The 26979-nt window shown below is 43.8% G+C and overlaps 1 protein-coding gene and 1 long non-coding RNA gene across 2 annotated transcripts in view; both read right to left on the bottom strand.

Moving 5' to 3' along the window:
- Nucleotides 1-1730: 1730 nt before the first annotated feature.
- LOC121709045 lies at nt 1731-7837 on the bottom strand. The gene is made up of 3 exons (XR_006031825.1): nt 7742-7837; nt 2943-2947; nt 1731-1743 (listed from the first exon to the last, which is right to left on the bottom strand). It is a non-coding gene; the product is annotated as an uncharacterized LOC121709045 (long non-coding RNA).
- An 8831-nt stretch (nt 7838-16668) lies between these two features.
- The window catches only part of LOC121708921 (neutrophil collagenase), a 19684-nt gene continuing 9373 nt past the window's right edge, over nt 16669-26979 (bottom strand). Inside the window, exons 4-9 of the mRNA XM_042091884.1 lie at nt 26454-26579; nt 23409-23570; nt 23092-23221; nt 20499-20632; nt 17284-17443; nt 16669-16816 (exon numbers count right to left, since the gene is read on the bottom strand). Of these exons, the coding sequence (XP_041947818.1) occupies nt 16669-16816; nt 17284-17443; nt 20499-20632; nt 23092-23221; nt 23409-23570; nt 26454-26579 (860 nt within the window). The remainder of the gene's footprint in view (nt 16817-17283; nt 17444-20498; nt 20633-23091; nt 23222-23408; nt 23571-26453; nt 26580-26979) is intronic.

The following is a 26979-nucleotide window of genomic DNA, read 5'->3' as shown; positions in this document are numbered from 1 at the left end:
GCAGAGTGAGTCATATTCACTCACACGGGTCCTCTGATAGGTCAATAAGGAGCAGAGTGAGTCATATTCACTCACACGGGTCCTCTGATAGGTCTTCTGGGCATTCCCTGGCACTAGGCTTGTCTCCGCATCCCAAGGGTTGGCAGAAAATGAATAATAACCTGCCAGTCTGGATCTCAGAAGCACCCCATTGATTGCATGTGTGTGGGTGTGTGTGTGTGTGCACACACACAACAGCAAGCACGATATAGTGTGAATGTCCTGATATCTTTTGATCTGAAATCCCCTCTAACTGAAATCCCCTCACATTCAGTTGTGTTGGAGACGATCGCAGTGATCAATAGGGAACTCATGTCAGTTGTGTCACAGTGACCAATATGAAGCAGAGTGAATCACACCGATTCACAAGTCTTAAGGGCATTGAGTGAATCACATCGATTCACAAGTCTTAAGGGCATTGAGTGAATCACAGCGATTCAGGATCTTATCTATGCTTAGGATACAGGATTTTTTCCCTCAACTTCGGATGTTGACGCAGGGGGTCAACCAACAAGCGATTCGTGCTGAAGGCTTTGTAATTATAATAATAATAATAATAATAATAATAATAATAATAATAATAAGCTACTGGTAGGCCTAGTAGTATGATTTTTACTGTCCAAATGGCATAATTCTTGCATAGCCTGTTTGACGTCGGCCAATCAACGCCAACAGTGATCGTCTACATCATGTTATGCGACGATCCCAAGCACCATTGCGTTTTTTGACTCCTTCACGTAAGTATTGCACTCAATTGCACTAAAATTGGACATGTAGCTTTTTGACGATAGGAAATAATCAAATCATGCCATTAAGTTGTCACTAGATTGTGGTGTTGTTGTGCTTGGTAGTGTTTAAGCGCACTGCAGGGATTTTATGGTAGCCTACAGAGACTGGCATAAACCTGGTTGCACCATGTGCTCTTGGGGCTAGCGGAGGCCTACAGTACAGCTTGTGCACAGGCACCCCTTTCCATTAGCCTACATTCTTGCAACTAGTAGCCTAGTTGTTGAGGAGTTGAGCCACCACGTGCTACTGCTACAATCATAATCCTATTCTGTCTTGGTGTGTGTGTGTGTGTGTGTGTGTGTGTGTGTGTGTGTGTGTGTGTTAGGCTATTTAGTATGCATAATATTGTAATATGTATCTTGGTTACTTAAATAATAATAATAAGGATAACTTGCTTTTATATAGCGCCTGTCATGATACCCAAGGTCGCTTTACATTTCATGTAAGGAGGCCTCAGTTAAGAGATGCTTTAAGAAACGTTTTAAACAGGGCCAGTGAGGGGGCTTGCCAGATATATAGGGGTAGCTGGTTCCAAAGAGTGGGTGCAGCTACATGGAAAGCTCTGTCACCAGAAGTCCTAAGTCTGCTGCGGGGGATGACCAGCAGGTCCTTGTCAGAGGACCGCAAAGACTTCAGTGAGGTGGAGGGGTGAAGGAGTTCAGCAAGGTAGTGGGTAGTAAACGCATTAAGTGATTTGTAAGTGAGGAGGAGGATTTTATAGGAGATATGGGACTTGATAGGAAGCCAGTGAAGCTGCATCAAGATGGGGGTTATGTGCTGCCAGTGTAAGGACTCTAGCAGCACAGTTCTGCACATACTGCAGTCTGTCAAGGGTCTTGTTGGGCAGACCTGACAGGATGGCATTGCAATAGTCCAAGCGGGATGAGATGAATGAGTGGATGAGGGTCTCTGTTACTGAGTTGGAGAGTAAGGGCCGCAGTCTTGAGATGTTTCTCAGGTGGTAAAAGGCAGATTTGGTAATGTTTTTTACTTTGAACTGAGATCTTTTTCTTTTTCTTTATAGGTTCCCCAAAACCATCATACAGGCCCATTTATCATAGCATTTTACTAAAACTTCAAAAAGTCACTTTTAAGAGCCACGTTTGTCATTTTGTCCTTCTCTCTGTTCTCCTCTTTGTATTGCTCTCTCTCTCTCTCTCTCTCTCACCCCCCTTCCCACCCCACCCCTCCCCTCCCTTCACCTCTGAGTGGTGTGTTTGTTTGTTTGTCTGTACTTTTGTCTGTCCTTGTGCATTTTCTGCCATGTCAGATCCTGAACTCCAGCAGGCTGAAGATAGGGATGAACTCCAAAAGATCCAGCAGCTCATCAGCATGCCACAGGAGGCAGTACCATCCGCCAGCCAGCCATCCACCAGCCAGCAACCTGTGAAGTGGGTGAAGAGGGACAGCGATGGGAACATTATTTATGCAAGGCCAAGGTCATCCCGAAAACAGAGAGGTCAGATTTACTTTACATTCATGTTAATTTAAGGTTTAGCCTGGTTCTCATACATACTGATCAGCTTTGCATCTCAAGTCTGGCCAGGAGGCCTACAGTACCTCCACTTCTTCCTGTTTGCCTGAGACAGAGAACTAATCAAAACCTTCACCCCAACATGACAGAGGCGGGCTTAACACGTGTTTTGTTTAAAATATTGATGCATCCCACTTTTTTCTCTGCAATCATTGGTCTGATTGGTTGTAGGGATATTCAGAACCTGCAGAGGTCTGTTAGTCCTGCAGAGGTCTGTTAGTCCTGCCTCGTGAAGGCTGATTGGTTGTAGGGATATTCAGAACCTGCAGAGGTCTGTTAGTCCTGCAGAGGTCTGTTAGTCCTGCCTCGTGAAGGCTGATTGGTTGTAGGGATATTCAGAACCTGCAGAGGTCTGTTAGTCCTGCAGAGGTCTGTTAGTCCTGCCTCGTGAAGGCTGATTGGTTGTAGGGATATTCAGAACCTGCAGAGGTCTGTTAGTCCTGCAGAGGTCTGTTAGTCCTGCCTCGTGAAGGCTGGAGTTGACATGGAATTGGCCTGATATGCAAAGCGGATCAGTACGTGTGAGAATCCCGGTTTTCAAATTTTACATTAAATAATAATGGCCGGGGCCTTTATTTACTTCAGCTGCACCAGACCCAGGGTTTTATTTTAGGTAGGCTTTGTATTACAGGCAGGCCTTTATATCTTGATGTAGGCAATCCTTTGATGGATATGGTGTCTGCATGCATGGTGTGCCTGCACACCCTTCCAATGTTTTCATAGTTTGACCCCAACCAAAGTTTCTGTATTGACTACGTGAATACACTAGTGCATACCTTGCTGAAGTGTTCTGGTAATTATGATCACCTAGTTTTCTGTTGGAACAAATAGCCTATTTAAAACTTTTACTTTGAAGCCCAACTCTGGCTATGCACAGCGGCATGAAAACCCAATGTCTATAAATGGGAATAGCCTACAACTGTGTGAATTATGTTGATAAAACCTCCGTCTTTATTTTGTGCTTCAGCAAATTGTCCTGCAGCTTATTAGATGTCCAGCTATGGTATTTCATGGAAAGCTGTACGGTCGCTATTTAGGTAGATGTGAAACAGACACCTTGATATTAAGAGTAGTCTTACTGTTGACAGATGCTTTTACAGCAGCAAAACTAGTGACGTGACTTTTCCTAGTTTGGTGACATGATGATGGGAAAGGCAGAGATGCATTACGCATGGCTCTACTCAAAGGCTGCTCTGCACTGTGCTGCGCTGTCAGCAGGACCTATTACTTCGGCCTGCATCAAACACGCATAATGCTTCCAAATAGGATTATTTTTTTATTTTTTTAAAATCTGGCCTGAATTTTGGGTCCGGCCTTAATTTTCTTGCATCGACCACGACCCCGGACGTAATATCAGGCCCGGTTATTATTTAAAGAATGACAGTATGTGATTAATATATTACTTACTTGTGGCTACCATCAATGAAAAGCAATGCTAAAACTTTGTATCATTACAGTATGTATAAAAGGTGTTTGTGGTGATGTATGTGTGTGTAATTGTATGAAAGCTGTTTTTTTTCTGCTACACCAGGTCCCAGTCACAGCCAGGGTCATAAGACTGGTGGTTCTCTTGTCAGGGCTCCGGAAACCAGTGTGGAGTTAACTAGCAACTTCCCTACTGCTGGTATGTTCTTTATTGTGTCTGCACTGCACAATTGTCAGAATAGGAATACACATTCCATATTTTTGTTTTAGTTGGATGGATAACAGTTTAATAAACGCTTCAGCCAGTTTTCACAATATTGCGTTTTTAAATTAAACTCTGTTGTGGATGCCCTCCTCATGCACATGTTGCATTATTATTATCAAGTAAAAACAAAAAAAGCCAAAACAATCCAATCCAAAACAATCCAATTGGAGTTGGATTGATAATAAAGTTCATCAAAATATAAATATATTTCTGTAAATGAATCGCAAATGAACTTAGAAGGTTTTGTATCTGAACTCTTCATATATCTCCTATCCAGGGTAGGAATTTCACGGCGGCCACGAGTGCCATGGCCGTCGCTGCCCCTTACGCTGGACGTGATGCCCCTTTGAAAATCAGAGGTTTACAGGCCACGGTGGCCTTGGTGCCCCCTTCTTTCAATAATCTGCTTTGCGTCCTACTAATAGCGAATTTTATTTAGCCTGTGGCCTGTCAAAATAATCTTAGCATTCACAGTGCAAATTAATTTAGTCTTTTACGCAGTGGAGAAAGTGACAGCGCAAGAAAGAAAGTGCTTCCAAATTCACCCATTCTTCTAATCACACAGACATCACAAGTATCACATGAAAGAGCTTTTTCTCAGCTTTTAAACGATGTTAGCCGATAATTGCTGTGTTGAACGGTTTGTGAGAAAAGTATTTAATATAATTCAATTTAATCATACATTCTACTGAAGGTTTTGCGTCCATGATCTCCCTACCCATTCATCTCGGTGGAATACTTCACAAACCCTTCTTTTAACACATGACAAACCATATATCAGAATGAACAGCAGACCTTACCGAACACAAAGGTGTAAAGCAGTCCCCTGTACAGTTAGCCGTTCCAGAGTAATCCAGTTTTGAATTGGCAGTAAATTTCGACATGCATTGATGTCTCCAAATTTGGGCTTTAAGTTTTACAATGTGTTTAAATTGTTCCACATGATTTCATAACGGGCCAAATACAAAATAAATGTTACAAATATCGCCTAGATATTGGTAAATCAGAGGACAGCTGACTAAGAGTTGATCACAAAGTGCTAAGCATGCATCTAGGCTATTTGAGTTTCTTAAAGATGAGCTGTGCTTAAATTTAAATTGTTCAATACATGATTTCATAGCAGGCCAAATATAAAATAAATGTTATATATAGCCTAGATATCTGTTTTTATTAGATGATCAGATGATTTACAGTTATATGTAATATGTCATGTTTCATGTTTTTGTAATGTTTCATACAATGATGCAGGTCTACTGCAGTGAATAGGCTAAATACAACTTTGATCATTTTTATAGCCTACTACTGTATAGTTAACTTTGGCCTTGGTGCCCTGACATGTGGCCTTTGTGCCCCCCACCAAATATGCCCAACTGAAGGCCAAGTGGCCTTGCCCCCAGAATGGTGAAATTCCAAGCCTGGTCACTGGCATGTTATATTTGGTGCTTGGTTAGATGTAGAAATTATAAGTAAAGGTAGAAAGTGATCCAATGGTATACACATTGTAGGAAATCCATGGATGTAACTTAGCTAACCTCACTTCGCTAGTAACATTAGCAGCTGCTGTAAGGCACATACCGGAGTAAGCTACGTACTACAGTACATACAGCAAAATAATTTGTTTTTCGTAGGATTACGGTACATTCAATGAGCTAGGGAAAAGTGGGTTAAACATTTTTCCACCACGAAAGTCCAGAACGACACCTGGACACCTGCAGTAAGAAACCTGCATCATTATCATCACATCATTATTCCCAAACCCCCATAAAGACAAATGTGCTATGTCATGATGTAATACCATATAATACCATTATGAACATGAAATAGCAGGTACCAACAACAAGGCACATTTCTCTAAATAAGTTAAGATAACATCTCATATCAAATTAATTCAACAACGCTGCAGTTATTGTCCCCTGGGGATTACATTTCAAGTACCTGTCTATCTTTATGTCTGTCTATTATTGTTGTGCAATGACAATGACAACTGCTAACGTTTTATAATGGTATTATATGGTATTACATCATGGCATAGCACATTTGTCTTTATTTAATACTTAATACTTTTCTGAGACCTGATTTTCTGAGACCTGACTCCACTTTTTCTGACAGCGTTTTTTCTGAGACCTGATTTTCTGAGACCTGACTCCACTTTTTCTGACAGCGTTTTCTCTGAGACCTGACTCCACTTTTTCTGACAGCGTTTTTTCTGAGACCTGACTCCACTTTTTCTGAGGCAGTTTGGTTTGAAGCAGTTTTATCTGAGGATGACAGAGGTTTTTCTTACGCTGAGGCAGTTTTGTCTGAAGATGACAGATGTTTTTCTGAGTCTGACACCTGAGTCTGTTTTTTCTGACGCTGAGGCAGTTTTGTCTGAAGATGACAGAGGTTTTTCTGACGCTGATGCAGTTTTGTCTGAAGATGACAGAGGTTTTTCTGACGCTGAGGCAGTTTTGTCTGAAGATGACCGATGTTTTTCTGAGTCTGACACCTGAGTCTGAGGATGTCCTAAAATGAACACCGTACTGGAGAGCTGTGCTGGTGCTCCCCAGGTCATCCACAGGAGGTGCTGGTGCTGCCCAGGTCATCCACAGGAGGTGCTGTTGTAACGGATGCCAGCTAGCTTAGCTGTGCTTGTGGAACGTTGGTAAACCTCACTCCCCGACGCCTCAAGAGTGCTGCTGGCATGCGAGCCAGTAGCCTGGGCTATTGGCTCAATAGTTAGCACGCTCACCTCCCGATCCGAGGTGCTGCTGTTTCGCGGGTTCAGGTCCAGGCGTGTGCAGGGCTGAATTGTGCAGGTTCAACACAACGCAGGTTACACTGGGGGTCCACAGGAGGTGCTGGGGGTCTGGCAGCCACAGGTAGGCCTCTGGGAGAGACAGGCCACGGTAAAGTGTACGGGCGCAGTCTGTTATAATGAGCTCTCACAAGGGGAGAGTTACCCTGTAATGGACTGGTCAGTTCATAGGTGACACCAACCTCACCCGAGACATCCAAACGTCCTTGCACTCTGTTATGCCCCTTCCAATGAGGTGCCAACTTGAGATGGCTCTCTTTAGGATCATGTAGCCACACGAGGTCTCCGACCTCATACGGACGGTGTCTCATGTGAACATCATAGTGGGCCTTCTGACACTCTTGTGACAGTAGAGAAATGAATGCAGCTGTTTGGGGTGAGAGATGCAGCTGTCTGGGGATGAGATGAGAGATGCAGCTGTTTGGGGATGAATGCAGCTGTTTGGGGTAAGAGATGAATGCAGCTGTTTGGGGTGAGAGATGCAACTGTCTGGGGATGAGATGAGAGATGCAGCTGTTTGGGGATGAATGCAGCTGTTTGGGGTGAGAGATGAATGCAGCTGTTTGGGGTGAGAGATGCAACTGTCTGGGGATGAGATGAGAGATGCAGCTGTTTGGGGTGAGAGATGAATGCAGCTGTTTGGGGTGAGAGATGCAGCTGTTTGGGGTGAGAGATGAATGCAGCTGTTTGGGGTGAGAGATGAGTGCAACTGTTTGGGGTGAGAGATGCAGCTGTTTGGGGATGAATGCAGCTGTTTGGGGTGAGAGATGAATGCAGCTGTTTGGGGTGAGAGATGCAGCTGTTTGGGGTAAGAGATGAATGCAGCTGTTTGGGGTGAGAGATGAATGCAGCTGTTTGGGGTGAGAGATGCAGCTGTTTGGGGATGATAGACGGGCGTAGATTTGCGTTGGGACTGAAGGACGTGTCCACACCAATGTCAAATTACGACTGAAATGTCCCCACCAATATTCAGGTTGAAATGGGGAAAAAGCGCTCACATGCGCTACACAAAGAGTTAAATAATTTCTCACTTCAGTGCTGCGGATCATCTCGTACAGAGCTTGTAATGTGCAGTAGCCTATAAGGGTAAATTGCGCTGATTTGAAGTTACAAATAACTACCAATGAGCTGCAGTCTCCTGCGCAGCATGGCACAGCGCTTCAGCTTCACTTCACTACAAGGCATATGAAGTGCGTCCAAATTCACCCATTCCTCTCTGTTGAAGTAGTACTCCAGAAGTAGGCTACTCATCGCACATGTTTCACATGAAAGAGCCTTTTCTCAGCTTTTTAACGGTGCTAGCTAGCCACTATGTGATAAACAGTTTGCGAGAGAAATAACTTATTCTCTGCGCCCATCTCCACATCCATTCGTCTCGGTGGAATATCGTAGGCCTACACACTCTTCACGCAACACATGACAAACCATATATCAGAATAAACAGCAGACCTTACCGAACACAAAGGTGTAATGCATTCCCGTGTAGCTGTATTAGTAATCCGGTTTTGAAATAAATTGTAGCAAAAGTCAACATCGTCTATCGGCTTTAAGCATTTCTTAAAACTGAGCTGTACTTACATCGCCTAGATATCTGTAAATATTAGAATCAGAGAATACAGGCAGCTCATGGTTAAGAGTTTGTCAATGTAGCCTTAATGATTTCTTTTCACAAAACGCTAAGCATGCATGTATTTAGGTTTCTTAAAACTGAGCTGTGCTTGGGTCAATGCATGATTTCATAACAGACCAAATAGAAAATAAATGTTAAAGGTTAAATATAGCCTACATTGTCACGTCCTTCCCTGGCTGCTCGGTGACCACGCCCCCTGTTCCTAATGAACCTCCGCTTCCTCGTTCTCACTCCCCAGAGTACTAATTGGGCACACCTGTTCGGACTCCTATATAAACACCCTCTCTGCCACAGTTGGTCATCGGGCGTCGTCGAAAGTGGCTTCTAGTTTCTCTGCTCCTACGGTTTCGCAAGTGCTCTCCTGGATGAACCTTTTCCCCGTTGTTTCTTGTATTATTTTTGAAAGTTTCTCAGTTTTCCTTAGACTCTGTTTTTGGACTCTGGTGGATACAACTCCCTATTTAAGTACTCTCTGGTTTTTCATCATTGAGTTGTTACTTTGTATTTCTGTTGCACTTTGTTTACTTGAGAGTTTTGACATCTTTTATTTGTACTTTGTGATTCGTCTGAGCTTTTTTTAGCTACATTATCTTCTGAGCGTTTTTTGTATTCTTTTGTGACTTTTTGATTCTGAACTCTGGTCTACTGCTACGACTTCTGTGTGGATCTGCCTTCGTCAACCCTGTGCAAATAAAAGCCTGGTGCTTGCAACTAATTCCCTGTTCGCCTTTCTCTCCCGAGTGATTCCCTGACATACATACAGTATCTGTACATATTAAAACCAAATTATGTAGGCTACACAGATCAAATTGGTCAGTAGCACATTTTAATCATGGATCGTAGTTGGACAGTAGCACATTTTAATCATTTTAAATATCTATAGTGGCTGGTGAAAGAGTTGAGTGGCTTTTTTTGGTATCTTGCACTAATGGGTGTGGTCATGTGACTTGGTAAATCGCCTATATCACCTGTGGTTGGCATGTGAAGGTTAAGAGTGAACCTGATGAAGCAATGGCGAAACGCGTTGTTCACTGAAAAATAAACCAGCAATATAAGTCGACCAGTCTGCGGTGATCTTTCACTTTTTTGAATTTCATTGACGACTGCACATCACCAGCACCTGGAAATCAGAAAGCTGTGCATAGGGACTTTATCCTTTTTAGAACATGTTAACCTGTTTCACTTAATTCCCTTCTGTGCACTCAATTCCCAAACCACATCTGCTGATTCTGACTTTTGACAGAACATGTTTGTGGACATCGTGCCGTTTACCTGTGAGCCTATTATGTGAGTCAGCGGCACTCTCACGTCTACAATTAAAGCAGCAGGACACAAGATTCCTCGCCCGCCACTTGTTGCCTTCAAATTTGTGATCTCCATATTGTTTTAATTCATTAGCAAGCTACCAGAGGCCAAAAATGTGACTCACTCACTCAAAAATGCCCTGATATAGGCTATGCCTACTTTCTAAATATTCAACATAGTCAGGGAGATCAGCTGCAATTATAACAAAGAGACATTTTGAAAGTGATCTACAGTGTGATCAATAGATTATTGATAAAAGCAGTAAAAGGGGAAATATCCAAAGGGGGAGTGAATACTTTTTATAGGCAATGTACTTGAACCCAAACGTTTGTTGCTTTAATTTCAGTTTGGTTCGGTTCAACAGCGTCAGGTTTTTTAAAATGTTTTTATTATTTAGCTGTTAGCTGATGCAGAAAACATCAGCTACTCTTCCTGGGGTCCACACACAACATATAACAAACAAGAAACCAACATACAAGACAACAGATATGAAAAACAAAAGAAAGACAGGAAAAGAATGAATAACTAAACCATCAACACACAAAAACAGACAACAACAACAACAAAAGATAAGATGACAAAAAGGGAAAAGAATAAATGAGTAAACAAAAGTAAAATTCAGTAGTACATACTAGGATTCAGTGCAATCAGCCATGAGGTGTCGCTTTACTTGTTTTTTGAACCTAGCTTTATTCTGAATTTTTGATATATTCCTCCCCATCTTTTGCGCCACTAAATCTATATGTCTTGACCATGATAATTTACAGTCTAAAGTTACCCCCAGAAGCTTTGTTTCTTGTACTTGCTCAACAGCAACATTGTTCAGTACCAGATTCAGCTGGGGTTTAGAGCTTAATGAGTGTTTTGTTCCAAATACAATGCTCTTAGTTTTCGATATGTTCAGGACAAGTTTGTTATCAGAGATCCATGTGAAAACCTCCTGCAACTCTTTGTTGAGGGCTGATGTGATTTCCTCAACTGTTTGTGCCGACATATAGAGTGTTATATCATCTGCATACATAGACACACAGGCTTTTTTACAAACAAGTGGGAGATCATTTGTAAAAATGGAGAAGAGCAGTGGTCCTAGTGAAGAGCCCTGCGGAATCCCACATTGTATATGCCGTGCCTTTGAGAGACTTCCTTTAAAGAAAACTTTCTGTGTCCATTGTATATGCCGTGCCTTTGAGAGACTTCCTTTAAAGAGAACTTTCTGTGTCCATTGTATATGCCGTGCCTTTGAGAGACTTCCATTAAAGAGAACTTTCTGTGTCCTATTGGTTAGGTAACTTTCCATCCATGCTATGGCAGATGGAGTAAAGCCATAACACTTAAGTTTCTTCAATAGTAATCTGTGATCGATCACATCAAAGGCAGCACTAAAGTCTAATAGTACTGCTCCTACAATATTCTGTTTATCGATGTTTTTTAACCAATCATCTGTCATTTGCGTGAGCGCTGTGGAGGTTGAGTGTCCTTCCCTGTAAGCATGCTGGTAGTTGCTTGTCAAGTTGTTCAATGAGAAGTAGCATTGTATCTGATTAAATACATTTTTTTTCCAGCCATTTGCTTAAAACAGATAACAAGCTGATTGGTCGGCTATTTGAGCCAGTGAAGGCAGCACAAGTATTTTTAGGTAGAGGGATTACCTTAGCCTCTTTTCAGATTTGAGGGCACATATTGCTGTCAAGACTAAGATTAAAGATGTAGCATACAGTGGCAATATAGTCTGCTATGATCTTCAATAGCTTCCCATCCAGCCAATGTATGTGCTGGTGATAGACACCAGCGTCTCTGGGGTTTTCGCCTCCTCAGTGTGTGTGTGTGTGTGTGTGTGTGCGTCCGAGGGATTTTCACCTCCTCTCTAGCGGCCCAATCTCCCAGCCTAAAGCGTGTGTGTGTGTGCTTCCAGCCTAAAGCTACATTACTCTATATTTGGTAAAAAGGAGGAAAGAGTTAGGGTTGCCACTCTCCTTGACACAAAAGGGTTGAAGGCAAATGATACTGTTAAAAATCTTGGTGTATTAATTGACAGTGATCTAAATTTCAACAGCCACATGAAAGATAACTAAATCAGCTTTTTACCACCTCAAAAATATTGCCAAACTCAGAGGGCTGATGTCAAAACATGACTTATTCATGCATTTATCTCCAGCAGGATTGATTACTGCAATGGACTGTTTACAGGCCTTCCTAAAAAGACTATCAAACAGCTTCAGGTGATACAAAATGCAGCAGCTAGGATTCTAACAAAAACTAAAAGAACTGACCACATTACTCCAATTCTTAAGTCCTTGCACTGGGGTCCAGTAAGTCACAGAATTGACTTTAAAGCTCTATTGCTTGTTTATAAATCAGTAAATGGAGCAGGACCTAAATACCTGTCAGACATGCTTCAGCAGTACACACCCTCCAGACCTCTCAGGTCTCAGGAGAAAAACCTGTTAGTAAAACCTGCTGTTAGAACTAAACATGGTGAAGCAGCTTTTAGCTGCTATGCGGCTCAGCTGTGGAACCAACTTTCGGATGACATCAAAAAGGCCCCAACTGTAGCCAGTTTTAAATCTAGACTTAAGACCAAACGGTTCTCAGATGCTTTCTGCTAACTGTGCCGAGTTACAAATTCTGAATCTGCCTTGATAATTATTCTACCTTGTCTTTTATTACTTTTTTACTACTTTTGCCTTTGCTTTTGCTTACTAATTATTCTTTACTTTTAAATGATTTTACCTTGTGTTTTATGTTTTCTTTTTGGTTTGTTTATGTAAAGCGCATTGAATGACCTCTGTGTATGAAATGTGCTATATAAATAAACTTGACTTGACTTGACTTGACTAATGTAGGCAGAGGCAGCTATGATTGAGATTAATGTAGATAGAGGCAGCTATGATTGAGATTTAGCTATGATTGAGATTAATGTAGATAGAGGCAGCTATGATTGAGATTAATGTAGATAGAGGCAGCTATGATTGAGATTAATGTAGATAGAGGCAGCTATGCTATGATTGAGTAATGTAGGCAGAGGCAGCTAGCATATGGGCGAATCATAAAAAGGAGTCCTTTAAAAGGAGCAGGCAAGATGTGTGTGTAGAGAGTTCAGTGGAATGCTTTTAGGGCTGATGTGGGGTCTGTGGCCAGCCAGCCCTTTTTATTTCAGAACTGGTGAACGCAACAGCAAAGACACGAGGAATGTCTAAGAACACACAGAAGAACAATATTTCTCACATTGAACGCTTTATTTGAATTTAAAGTTGCCTTAGCAACAACACATACGTCTTATCTGATAGGACTTGCATTTATAACATGTGAATTTAATGTTGCTATATCTAATGCAACAACACATACATCTTATCTTATAGGACTTGCATTTGTAACATGTAAATTTAATGTTGCTATATCTAATGCAGGGGTTGTGATTGGTGAGGGCCAATTCAGGAACCCAACATTAACTGAGGGCCAATTCAGGAACCCAACATTAACTGAGGGCCACCAAAGGGGCGGGGGGAGAAAAAAAAAAAAACCTGGAAAACAATCCCATTTGTAATGATTTTAATGAGCAGGTTGCATCTCTACAGTTTATATTTATTGCATTAAACCCCATTTGTAATGATTTTAATGAGCAGGTTGCATCTCTACAGTTTATATTTATTGCATTAAACCCCATTTGTAATCATTTTAATGAGCAGGTTGCATCTCTACAGTTTATATGTATTGCATTAAACCCCATTTGTAATCATTTTAATGAGCAGGTTGCATCTGTACAGGTTATATTTATTGCATTAAACACATTTTAATTCATAACTGAGGCTACACCTGGCAAAACTTGTGAAAAAATACCCTCAACAGACACATTTGGGATATAACAGTTCTGGTTACAGTCCATTTCAAGTACAAACTTATTTACAACAAACAGTCTCAGTGTGCCTTGCTTCTTATCAGCATAGGCCTTATTCAGGAGCAATTCCAGCTACCAAAGCACCACAGGAAAACCCGACGGCCACTAAACAGAGATTCATTCTTTTCAAAGCACACAGTACAGTTGTAACAGTTTTACAGATGTTATCGCGGGCCGCCAGAAATGTTTCAGCGGGCCGCACTTTGAGAACCTATGATCTAATGCAACAACACATACATCTTATCTGATAGGACTTGCATTTATAACATGTGACAAAGGCAGTATAAAAAAGCTAAATTTCAACAACATTTTACATATTTACATGTATCTATGCAATACATATGCATTACACATGCACAATTCACTCATCTTGACTGAGAGAAAAACATGCTTAATAGTCAAGTCTAAACTCATCAACACCGAAGCCATGTGTTGGCTGGCAGAGTGTTTGTAGCATACTTCAGTTTGAGGTCATATTCATACATCTGGTTTCCTCTGAAGAAGTACACAAATCCTGTGGAGAAGCAATCATTCATGTTAATTACTAGTACACTACGGTGCTGATCCTTCATGTTAATTACTAGTACACCAAAATGCTGATTCATTAACTTCATATTAGACTAAAGTTGCACATGTTTATGACTGTCGTTAAGACACATGTCTAAGTTTCATGAGGGTATGGTTAACCATAGATGATTTCTATTTCCCACACAAGCAAGGTAACAAATGGACACATGTATAGAAGACTCAAACACCAGTTAGGCAGCTGGCAGAGCCTCTAGTCGTTATACAGCTGAGCCCAGAGGTTAGTCTGAGCTGTTTGCACAAAGGAGCTGTTTGCACATAGGAGCTGTTTGCTCCTGGGTAGGAGCTGTTTGCACATTGCTGGGTAGGAGCTATTTGCACATAGGAGCTGTTTGCACATAGGAGCTGTTTGCACATTGCTGGGTAGGAGCTGTTTGCACATAGGAGCTGTTTGCACATAGGAGCTGTTTGCACATTGCTGGGTAGGAGCTGTTTGCACATAGGAGCTGTTTGCACATAGGAGCTGTTTGCACATTGCTGGGTAGGAGCTGTTTGCACATAGGAGCTGTTTGCACATAGGAGCTGTTTGCACATTGCTGGGTAGGAGCTGTTTGCACATAGGAGCTGTTTGCACATAGGAGCTGTTTGCACATAGGAGCTGTTTGCACATTGTTGGGTAGGAGCTGTTTGCACATAGGAGCTGTTTGCACATAGGAGCTGTTTGCACATAGGAGCTGTTTGCACATAGGAGCTGTTTGCACATAGGAGCTGTTTGCACATTGCTGGGTAGGAGCTGTTTGCACATAGGAGCTGTTTGCACATAGGAGCTGTTTGCACATAGGAGCTGTTTGCACATAGGAGCTGTTTGCACATAGGAGCTGTTTGCACATTGCTGGGTAGGAGCTGTTTGCACATAGGAGCTGTTTGCACATAGGAGCTGTTTGCACATAGGAGCTGTTTGCACATAGGAGCTGTTTGCACATAGGAGCTGTTTGCACATTGCTGGGTAGGAGCTGTTTGCACATAGGAGCTGTTTGCACATAGGAGCTGTTTGCACATAGGAGCTGTTTGCACATAGGAGCTGTTTGCACATAGGAGCTGTTTGCACATTGCTGGGTAGGAGCTGTTTGCACATAGGAGCTGTTTGCACATAGGAGCTGTTTGCACATAGGAGCTGTTTGCACATAGGAGCTGTTTGCACATTGCTGGGTAGGAGCTGTTTGCACATAGGAGCTGTTTGCACATAGGAGCTGTTTGCACATAGGAGCTGTTTGCACATAGGAGCTGTTTGCACCAGGGCTTGAAAACGAAATTATTTTTCAAACGTTCCGTTCCGAACGGTTCAGGTAGGCCTATGTTTAACGTTTTCGTTCTTGCATGCGTTCCCCCACCAACATATCGGTCTTGAACCGGTTCGGAACGCAAAATATCGTTCGTTCTTAAAGTTCCGGCAGTGTTTGGCGGGCCTATCAAGTCTATTTTTGTGGACTTTACCTGAGAATAGACGTAGGCTACTCATTATTTCCCCTTGATTTAGCCTATAGCCGTAGCTATGCCCAAAAATAATAAATCACAGGCGGCATCCAAAAACATTCAGATGGGCTATCCATCCCATAGCCTACAGACTTACTGTATGCCTAACCTATGCCTATAAATAATTTCTTATCAAAAATATTTCTGGATACGTGCTAAAACTCCTTACCTGGTTATAGCTTAAGTTTTATCCATATGGAGATCTTCAAAGGCTTGCGCTATAATTCCAACCCTGTTTATAAACGAACCTGTCTGTTGCTGACAAGGCCTATCTCAAATTTCCCGTTTAACTCTTCTACATAGAATAGGCTATAATTGCGCAAACATTTAAAATCTCGACTTTAAAACGACAAGGCGTGGACAGGCAAAATAGGCTATTACGCATAGGCTACAAACAATTTCCAAATCAGTTTCAGTAGCCTACGCTATGAGCTGGCCTAAGATCCGAAGTGGCAGACGGATAGGTTATATTACAACAGCAAGACAAAATATACACATTTGGACCAAAGGTCCATTTATTCGTTTTTTTTTTTTTTCAAACTGCAGAAATCAAATTATTAGGCTGTTATATAGAGAACGAAAAAAAAACGTTATTAACCGGTTTTGTGGATTTCAGAATAACGTTTCTGTTCCGGAACAGTTGAAGACCATTTTGTTTTTGTTTCCGTTTCCGCTCCTCGTAAAATTCCGTAAAATTCCGTTCGTTTTCGGTTTTCGTTTTCGTTCCTTGAACCGGTTCGGAGCCCTGGTTTGCACATAGGAGCTGTTTGCACATTGCTGGGTAGGAGCTGTTTGCACATTGCTGGGTAGGAGCTATTTGCACATAGGAGCTGTTTGCACATAGGAGCTGTTTGCACATTGCTGGGTAGGAGCTGTTTGCACATAAGAGCTCTTTGCACATAGGAGCTGTTTACACATTGCTGGGTAGGAACTAAGAGTTTAGACACGTTTGCATCCTGTAGAGTAGCTGCTCACCATTAGACATCACAGCTCCATCTATGGGTCCGCTGAGTCCTGGCCACTCCAGAGTGATGAGCTTGGGGTATCCATCCATCATTCTGTGCCTTTCGTTATCATATCTTAAAAAAACAAACAAACAAGTGCACCTTAACATCTTCCATATATTGAGAGACACAGGTACTGTATGCATGCTTTGTGTACTTCTGATACACAACACTGACATTCATTCATGTGGTGGATTTATACCAGGGTGTGTGTAACACAGGCAGCGGCAGATTGGTTGGGTTAGCTAGCCTGGTAAACCAAACTAATTCATAAGGTGAATAGTCTGGTCACTCAGTCTGGTCATTCTAGAGTCTGGTCACTCACAAAGTGAATAGAGTCTGGTCACTCACAAAGTGAATAGAGTCTGGTCATTCTAGAGTCTGGTCACTCACAAAGTGAATAGAGTCTGGTCATTCTAGAGTCTGGTCATTCTAGAGTCTGGTCATTCATAAAGTGAATAGAGTTTTAGGGATACCGTGTGTGTGTTTTAGGGATGTTGTATATATGTTTTAGGGATGTTGTATATATGTTTTAGAGATACCTCCAGCACACTCTGCCTGCGAAGAACACTGTCTGGCGTTCGAAGCGGAGGTGAAAGGCTGCATCGATGGCTTTCAGAATCCGTGGCAAGCCCAGCTCAGTGATGTTCTTGGGCGAGTTTTCTTGCAGGGTCATTCCACTGACTTCCCAGTACTGAGTGCCTGTAATGTTTAAACACATTTTTTGATTTATATAACACACAAGCCACCTGTTAATGGCATTTGTTGATATGGCATGCGTTGATGTTGATATGGCATGCGTTGGTGGTGATGGCACTTGTTAGTGTTGATGGCACTTAGTGATAATAATAATATTAGTCACTTAGTGATAATAGCATGTGTTGGTGTTGATGGCACTTGGTGATATGGCATGAGTTGGTGGTGATGGCATGTATTGGTGTTGATGGCACTTGGTGATATGGCATGCGTTGGTGGTGATGGCACTTGGTGATATGGCATGCGTTGGTGGTGATGGCATGTGTTGGTGTTGATGGCACTTGGTGATAATGACATGTGTTGGTGTTTATGGCACTTGGTGATATGGCATGTGTTGGTGTTGATGGCACTTGGTGATAATGGCATGTGTTGGTGTTTATGGCACTTGGTGATATGGCATGTGTTGGTGTTGATGGCACTTGGTGATATGGGGCATGTGTTGGTGTTGATGGCATGCGTTCGTGTTGATGGCACTTGGTGATAATGGCATGTGTTTGCCGGCGCTAGCCATTTGGGTGCCCTAAGCACAAATGCTTGGTGGTGCCCCACACACACACACACACACACCCACACCCCTACCAACCACCACCACCACCAAAGGAATAAAAACCATTCAGAATTTCTTAGTTAGTTTTTTTTCAAATTGCAGTTTCACCAACAGATGTCGCCCTTGGCCTAGTATGAACCTCTTGGAAATTACCGCATAGAACAACAACTAGTACATTTATCTAAAGCTGTCTAATTTGGCAAAATCATATCATGTTCAGTTGCAGGGTTTTTCCAAAGTTCACCTTACCAAGAGTTGTTCCCAATCATCATTTCATTACGTTGTGAAAGTGTCACTTGTAGCGTTACTTTTTCACTACACAATTAGATTGTTTGATCATAATTGATAACAAACGCCAAAAAAGCGTCCTGAAATGCAAAGCAAACTAGGCTAATAGGCTAACGTTACCTGACTGCTCTGATGGCTCAAAGAAATAGCAAACCCAGATTAAGCATAATCAGAAATAGCATTGCTAGCTAGCAACCTGAGGAAGGATTGCTAGTCTTATGCACCGATTGCTAACATTAAAGGAAAGTGTTGAATTGCATTTGTGACAGAATCACGTTTCTGTCATGTTTACATAAAATATTTAATCTACACAAATATATTTATTTACTTACTTTCACTACATCACACTTTTATTACATATTACTTCCTCACTATTGTCACTTGAAGTAGTTCGCTGGCTTAGTGACCTTCTAATTGACTAGCCAATCAGGTGTAGTGGAGTTCATGAGCTGGAGTCTCGCTTTAAACAAAATAGGAAGTGAGCTGTCAAACCGGGGGGAGTTGAATGTTCAGTCAATGCGTTGTGTCGGAGGTTGCGGTAGCTCGGTGGAAGTTCGGAAACGCTTTAACTAAAACCTATGGACCTATTGGACTACTGGAAGTAAACTAAAACCTATGGACCTATTGGACTACTGGAAGTGAACGTGGATGTTGGGAATGGACGTGTGGATTATAAAGGTACTGTGCTATTGGATTAGTGCGAAGTGTTAGGCTACACTTTTTGCCTGGCTAATCGAGCCTATACCTCCCTAAACCTCCTCCAAAAACTTTGGTTTCAACTAGGCCTACGTCGTTTTCATCTCTTCCTTGCTGCTCTCCTCCCGGGACACACACACGCTCATATAGGCTACACACACACACGCTCATATAGGCTACACACACACAGGAACACTTGCTGCCAGTCCCTCCTAGGCCGCTCGTTTTCATTTGTTTGTTTTTGGTTATTGTTTTGTTTGTGTGCGTCGCCATAGACGTAGCGTTTTGTTGATCTTCTAATCAACTGTTGTCGACGTCGCCGACGTCCTGAACTGAATGACATTTTGTTTAATACACGGCATCACCTGCTTGAAAACCATATGCTGTGTTGTGTTTCTTTTTTTGTCAACTTTAAAACTGGAAGGGTGACGGGGTCTTTATACTGACACGGCAGTTTTAATGCTGCCTGGCGCCCAACATAATCATTTCCTTTTCTTGTATCAGAGGCCACACATTACACATTCAATAACCCATAATCCATATCCATATCCACAACGTAAAATAACTAGCTAGCCAGCATAAAATCATTTGCAATGTAACACTTGAACATGAACATGGCTAGTAGGAGCTTACGTTACAAAGTGTATTGACGGTAGTAGTATTACCTGGCATAAGCATAGACATGCATACACGCAAGGGCTACAAAACGTTTTTATTTATTTATTTAAAACATTGTCTTAACTGCAAGTGAAGCGCGAGCATCATTCCGCTGTCTCTTCTTTTTCCTTTTTTTGCCGCCCCTGACTCTTAGGGGCCGTTTATACGAGAACGACTGCGAAGGAAGACGACAAAATATTTTATCATAAGTGCCTTTCGTTTACACGGCGACCCCGCCATCAGGGCTTGAAGACGCAAAAATCTGAAGACTCCTTCCAGAGTGTAGAGTTTTGAAGACGACCCGGGTTGCATCTCCGTCTAAACGGCTAAACCAAAGATCCATGATTACCTCTCTGGCTAAACTGTCAAATTAGAATGTCTGCGCGTGACGTACCGGGGTTCTATCACACCACCACCCAGCGGTCTGGAATGCATATCCAATCGAATATCACATACTCTTGCGTCTTCATATAAACAAAGATTTCCCCCTGAGAATGCTCGTCTAAACGCAAATAAAAAAATGAAGACGAGACGCCACTTCTGCGTCTTCTCTTTTCATCGTCACCGTATAAACGTAGCCTAAGTGCCTTTTCAAGGCGATGTCTACTGTCTGCCAAATTTGGGATTGAGGAATAATCGAACAGACCACTGGGAGGTGGGGGAGGGGGGCACCAGAGGGAGATTGGAGAGAGGGCTGCACAGGAGATTCACCTTTTTCTCGACTAATTTGGACTAATTTTTCTCGACTACGCGCAGCGCCGGCACTGTTTATGGCACTTGGTGATATGGCATGCGTGATATGGTTGGTGATACCTTTGAAAAACAGCATGGTGCCCCCCTCCACATCCTCGTATGCAGCGTCGATGTGTGATGGTACATCTTCCCACAAGCTGCTTATGAACGCCACTCCAATCATGTCAAATTGTGGGTGTGATCGCCACATAAATCTGAAGTAAAAACACAGACATTCAAATTTTGTTTTGTTGTTTTCAGCATCAAACACATTTTCAGGCTACAGTAATTTTGATAGTACTGTGACTTATATAGAGTTAATTATAATAGACCCATGGAACCCCGCATGCTGAAAAATGGATACGTTGGGAATGGATGCCACGGGGCAAATACCACTTCCTACATCCTGGTGCTCAATATTGGCCCCATTTTGAGCACCATGGGCTTGACTCTGGGATCGCCCTATATGCCTGCTCTATATACCTGTTCTGGGATCACCCTATATACCTGCTCTGGGATCGCCCTATATACCTGCTCTGGGATCGCCCTATATGCCTGCTCTGGGATCGCCCTATATGCCTGCTCTGGGATCGCCCTATATGCCTGCTCTGGGATCGCCCTATATGCCTGCTCTGGGATCGCCCTATATACCTGCTCTGGGATCGCCCTATATACCTGCTCTATATACCTGTTCTGGGATCGCCCTATATGCCTGCTCTGGGATCGCCCTATATACCTGCTCTGGGATCGCCCTATATGCCTGCTCTGGGATCGCCCTATATGCCTGCTCTATGTACCTGCTCTGGGATCGCCCTATATACCTGCTCTGGGATCGCCCTATATGCCTGCTCTATATACCTGCTCTGGGATCGCCCTATATGCCTGCTCTATATACCTGCTCTGGGATCGCCCTATATGCCTGCTCTGGGATCGCCCTATATACCTGCTCTGGGATCGCCCTATATACCTGCTCTATATACCTGTTCTGGGATCACCCTATATGCCTGCTCTATGTACCTGCTCTGGGATCGCCCTATATGCCTGCTCTGGGATCGCCCTATATGCCTGCTCTGGGATCGCCCTATATGCCTGTTCTGGGATCGCCCTATATACCTGCTCTGGGATCGCCCTATATGCCTGCTCTGGGATCGCCCTATATGCCTGCTCTGGGATCGCCCTATATGCCTGTTCTGGGATCGCCCTATATACCTGCTCTGGGATCGCCCTATATGCCTGCTCTATGTACCTGTTCTGGGATCGCCCTATGTACCTGCTCTGGGATCGCCCTATATACCTGCTCTGGGATCGCCCTATATGCCTGCTCTGGAATCGCCCTATATACCTGCTCTGGGATCGCCCTATATACCTGCTCTATATACCTGCTCTGGGATCGCCCTATATACCTGCTCTGGGATCGCCCTATATACCTGCTCTGGGATCGCCCTATATACCTGCTCTATATACCTGCTCTGGGATCGCCCTATATACCTGCTCTGGGATCGCCCTATATACCTGCTCTGGGATCGCCCTATATACCTGCTCTATATACCTGCTCTGGGATCGCCCTATATACCTGCTCTGGGATCGCCCTATATACCTGCTCTGGGATCGCCCTATGTACCTGCTCTGGAATCACCCTATATACCTGCTCTGGGATCGCCCTATATGCCTGCTCTGGAATCGCCCTATGTTCCTGCTCTGGGATCGCCCTATATACCTGCTGTGGAATCGCCCTATATACCTGCTCTATGTACCTGTTCTGGGATCGCCCTATATACCTGCTCTGGGATCGCCCTATATGCCTGCTCTGGGATCGCCCTATATACCTGCTCTGGGATCGCCCTATATGCCTGCTCTATGTACCTGCTCTGGGATCGCCCTATATACCTGCTCTGGGATCGCCCTATATGCCTGCTCTATATACCTGCTCTGGGATCGCCCTATATACCTGCTCTGGGATCGCCCTATATGCCTGCTCTATGTACCTGTTCTGGGATCGCCCTATATACCTGCTCTATGTACCTGTTCTGGGATCACCCTATATACCTGCTCTGGGATCGCCCTATATACCTGCTCTATGTACCTGTTCTGGGATCACCCTATATACCTGCTCTGGGATCGCCCTATATACCTGCTCTGGGATCGCCCTATGTACCTGCTCTGGAATCGCTCTATATACCTGCTCTGGGATCGCCCTATGTTCCTGCTCTGGGATCGCCCTATATGCCTGCTCTATGTACCTGTTCTGGGATTGCCCTATATACCTGCTCTGGGATCGCCCTATGTACCTGCTCTGGGATCGCCCTATATACCTGCTCTGGGATCGCCCTATGTACCTGCTCTGGAATCGCTCTATATACCTGCTCTGGGATCGCCCTATGTTCCTGCTCTGGGCTTGCTCTGTTTACCAGCTCTGGGCTCGCTCTGTGTACCTGCTCTAGGATCGCCCAATGTTCCTGCTCTGGGATTGCTCTATGTGCCTGCTCTATGTGCCTGCTCTGGGATTGCTCTATGTTCCTGCTCTGGGATCGCCCTATGTTCCTGCTCTGGGATCGTTCTATGTGCCTGCTCTGGGATCGCCCTATGTGCCTGCTCTGGGCTTGCTCTGTATACCTGCTCTGTACACCTGCTCTGGGATCGCCTTATATACCTGCTCTGGGCTCGCTCTGTGTACCTGTCTTTGAAGAAGACGACCTCCTGCTGCATGCTGCACACGGCGTCGAAGGTCAGGTCAGGGTCACAGCGCTCTGGGGTCTTAGGAGGTGGACGCTTTAGTGCCATCAAATTAAAATCCGGATGGACGCCTGGGTGACACAACACACTCAAAGCTTGTAGCACATACACCAGACAGGCACCATATCATGCTCTGTGTATCCTGTTGGTATTTGAATGATGACCAATAGCACGTATGTGAGACACATACTATACATTAATGTGACACATACCATACATCAATGTGAGACACATACCATACATAAATGTGACACATACCATACATTTTCTGGATGTCTTTCACATCCTGAAAGGAGAGCTGGAAGTCGCTGTGTGTGACGAAGTTGTAGGCCGGGTACATGACTGCACCAGGGTCTGGTGAGTGAGGAAGACCTAATGTGTGGCCAAACTCGTGCACCGCCACAGCAAACAGGTTATGGCCTGCAAGAGCAACAAGTCACATACTCCCTGTGAGTTCCTAAATAATGTCGTTCCTAATGAAGTCATTTGTGCTTTGGGATTTGTCCATCTTGTGTTAAGAGTCTGTAACATATAATAAAGCCACACAATATTGGAGAGCAGCTAATCAAACCCGCCTGCCTGTTGTTGATAAAATGAAAACTGTCCCACTCTCGGACAACACAAAGACAGAATTGATAAAAAAAAATACAGAATTGATAAAAAAGAAAGGCAGAATTGATAAAAAAAAATACAGAATTGATAAAAAAGAAAGACAAAATTGATAAAAAAGAAAGACAGGATTGATAAAAAAAGAAAGACAGAATTGATGAAAAAGAAAGGCAGAATTAATAAAATGACTGAAATGCTGAAACCAGCTGCACAAGAAGCTGAGGAAAAGTAACTTTGCTATTCAGCTGGACGAAACGACAACAGTGTCAGACAAGTCCGTCCTCATCGATTATGTGCAGTATATTGATGGACGACTCCGTCCTCATCGATTATGTGCAGTGGACTTCCTCTGTCAGAGGCCTCAAGTAGTACGTGTTGGCAACAATATCTCAAGCAGCATCACACTGAGCACGGGGGCCCCCCAAGGCTGCATGCTCAGTATGCTGCTGTACACCCTGCTGACGCATGACTGCATCGCAACTTACAGCAACAATCACATAGTGAAATTTGCTGACGACACAACTCTGGTGGGTCTTATCACCAAGGGCGATGAGACTCAATACAGGTTGGAGGTCGACCTTCTGACCATGTGGTGCAGGGACAACGACCTCCTGCTGAACGTCAGCAAGACCAAGGAGATTGGGCAGCCGTGGCCCACTGGTTAGCACTCTGGACTTGTAACCAGAGGGTTGCCGGTTCGAGCCCCGACCAGTGGGCCGCGGCTGAAGTGCCCTTGAGCAAGGCACCTAACCCCTCACTGCTCCCCGAGCGCCGCCGTTGTAGCAGGCAGCTCACTGCGCCGGGTTTAGTGTGTGCTTCACCTCACTGAGTGTTCACTGTGTGCTGTTTGTGTTTCACTAATTCGCCGATTGGGTTAAATGCAGAGACCAAATTTCCCTCACGGGATCAAAAAAGTCAGTGAAGACCTCTCCTGGACCACCAACACTGCATCACTGGCGAAGAGAGCTCAGCGCCGCCTGTACTTCCTGCGGAAACTCAGGCGAGCAAGTGCTCCACCAGCCATCATGACCACTTTCTACCGAGGCACCATTGAGAGCATCCTCTCCAGCTGTATCGCTGTGTGGGGCGGAAGCTGCACTGAATACAACAGGAAAGCCCTGCAGCGCATAGTGAACACAGCTGGAAGGATTATTGGTGCTTCACTCCCCTACCTGAAGGACATTTACACCTCCCACCTCACCCGCAAGGCGACCACAATTGTGAGTGATGCAAGTCACCCCGCTCACAATTTGTTTGATCAACTGCCCTCTGGGAAGAGGTACAGAAGCCTGCGCTCCCGCACCACCAGACTCACCAACAGCTTCATACACCAGGCTGTTAGGATCCTGAACTCTCTCCCCCCTCCACCCTCAGCTACATAACATCCTGGACTTTGGACCCACAATGGCTGCATTGCACTACTCCACTTGCACTACTCCACTTGTACACTTGCACACTTTGCAACTTGTTGTTGTTGTCCTGAAAACACAACACACTTCTGCTGCTCTTACATATCTTGCACCACTATGCCACTTGCTTACTTAAGTTAAACAGAACTACCTCAGCCATTTATTGGCCTGACTTTTGCACTATTAAATTGACTGTCTATGCACAATTGCACAATTTCAACCCAATTTTGCTGCTCTTATTTCTTCATTGTATGTGCCTTCTTATTTACTTTTTATTGTTTACTGAATGTTATGTTTGTCTGTGGACTTAATTGGTAAAATATGTCTGGTCTCCACTGTGGGATAGTGGGAAACGTAATTTCGATCTCTTTGTATGTCTTGGCATGTGAAGAAATTGACAATAAAGCAGACTTTGACTTTGACTTTGACTATATTGATGGACGACTCCGTCCTCATCGATTATGTGCAGTATATTGATGGTGAGGACTTGAAACAAGACATTCTTATATCTACAAATCTAGCTACAACAACATCCAGCCAGGATATATTTATGACTCATACTCTCATCCAGCAATCTGCCCTATAAAACCTTATCGCATGTTGCACTGACGGGGCCGCTGCAATGATGGGCAAAAACGAGGGGTTCAACAGCCATACATAACGGGTGAGGAATGTTTAGGGGAGAGACTATCATAAATCCTCAAATTATGCCTGGGGTCTTTTATTTAGGCTGCGCAAAACACAGCACCTTTATTTGGGGCAGGCTTGTATTCGAGGCAGCTGGCTAGGCCTTTATTTCTTATGTGGTGCGTTTTATTGTGAGACATATAGGGCAGGTAGGAGTTGGGGTTGGGGACCATACTGCCCTGAGCTTTATGTAAAAATGTAAATCAGGTTTCTAGGCCAAGTATACTTATCATAAGTATACTCCATATATATATACTCCAAGTATACTTGCATATTCAAGGAATTTGGTCTTTGCATTTATCCCATCCGTGAATTAGTAAACACACAGTGAGGTGAAGCACACACTAACTCGGAGCTGTGAGCTGCCTTGCTACATGCGGCGCTCGGGGAGCAGTGAGGGGTTAGGTGCCTTACTCAAGGGCACTTCAGCCGTTCCTACTGGTCGGGGTTCAAACCGACAACCCTCCGGTTACAAGTCCGAAGCGCTAACCAGTAGGCCACGGCTGCCCCACAATAGGCCACGACTGCCCCCAATAGGCCACGACTGCCCACAATAGGCCACGACTGCCCACAATAGGCTACGACTGCGCCACTATACCTTTGGTACTAACTGTCCAGTCCTCCTCCGCATCAAAGTGGACGTCTCCACCGATGCCCGTTCCTGGCTGGAAGGCGTGAGCCAGAATCCCACCTCTCCCATCAAATGAGGAGCCGTCACCATGATCTGCACACACACACACCTCCATAATACACACACATACACACACACACACACCTCCATAACACACACACACACCACACACACACACACACACACACACCTCCATAATACACACACACACACACACACACACACACACACACACACACACCTCCATAATACACACACACACACCTCCATAATACACACATGCGTTGCATGTGAAGACACAGCTCTGTGCGCAGTTTTCACGGATCATCATTGCCCTTGGACATTTTTCAGCTGGTTTGGAAATTGGACTAATTTTAACATCACTTTTCCCACTTTTTAAATATATATATATATATATATTTTTACTTTTTATTTGTTTTGTTGTCTGTCTTGTATGTCTTGGTGTCATGGGTACGCTGGCGACTACGCCGCT

Source organism: Alosa sapidissima, chromosome 5, assembly GCF_018492685.1.
Source record: "Alosa sapidissima isolate fAloSap1 chromosome 5, fAloSap1.pri, whole genome shotgun sequence".
Lineage (NCBI taxonomy): Eukaryota > Metazoa > Chordata > Actinopteri > Clupeiformes > Clupeidae > Alosa > Alosa sapidissima.
This window is presented reverse-complemented; position numbering and strand designations above follow the sequence as displayed.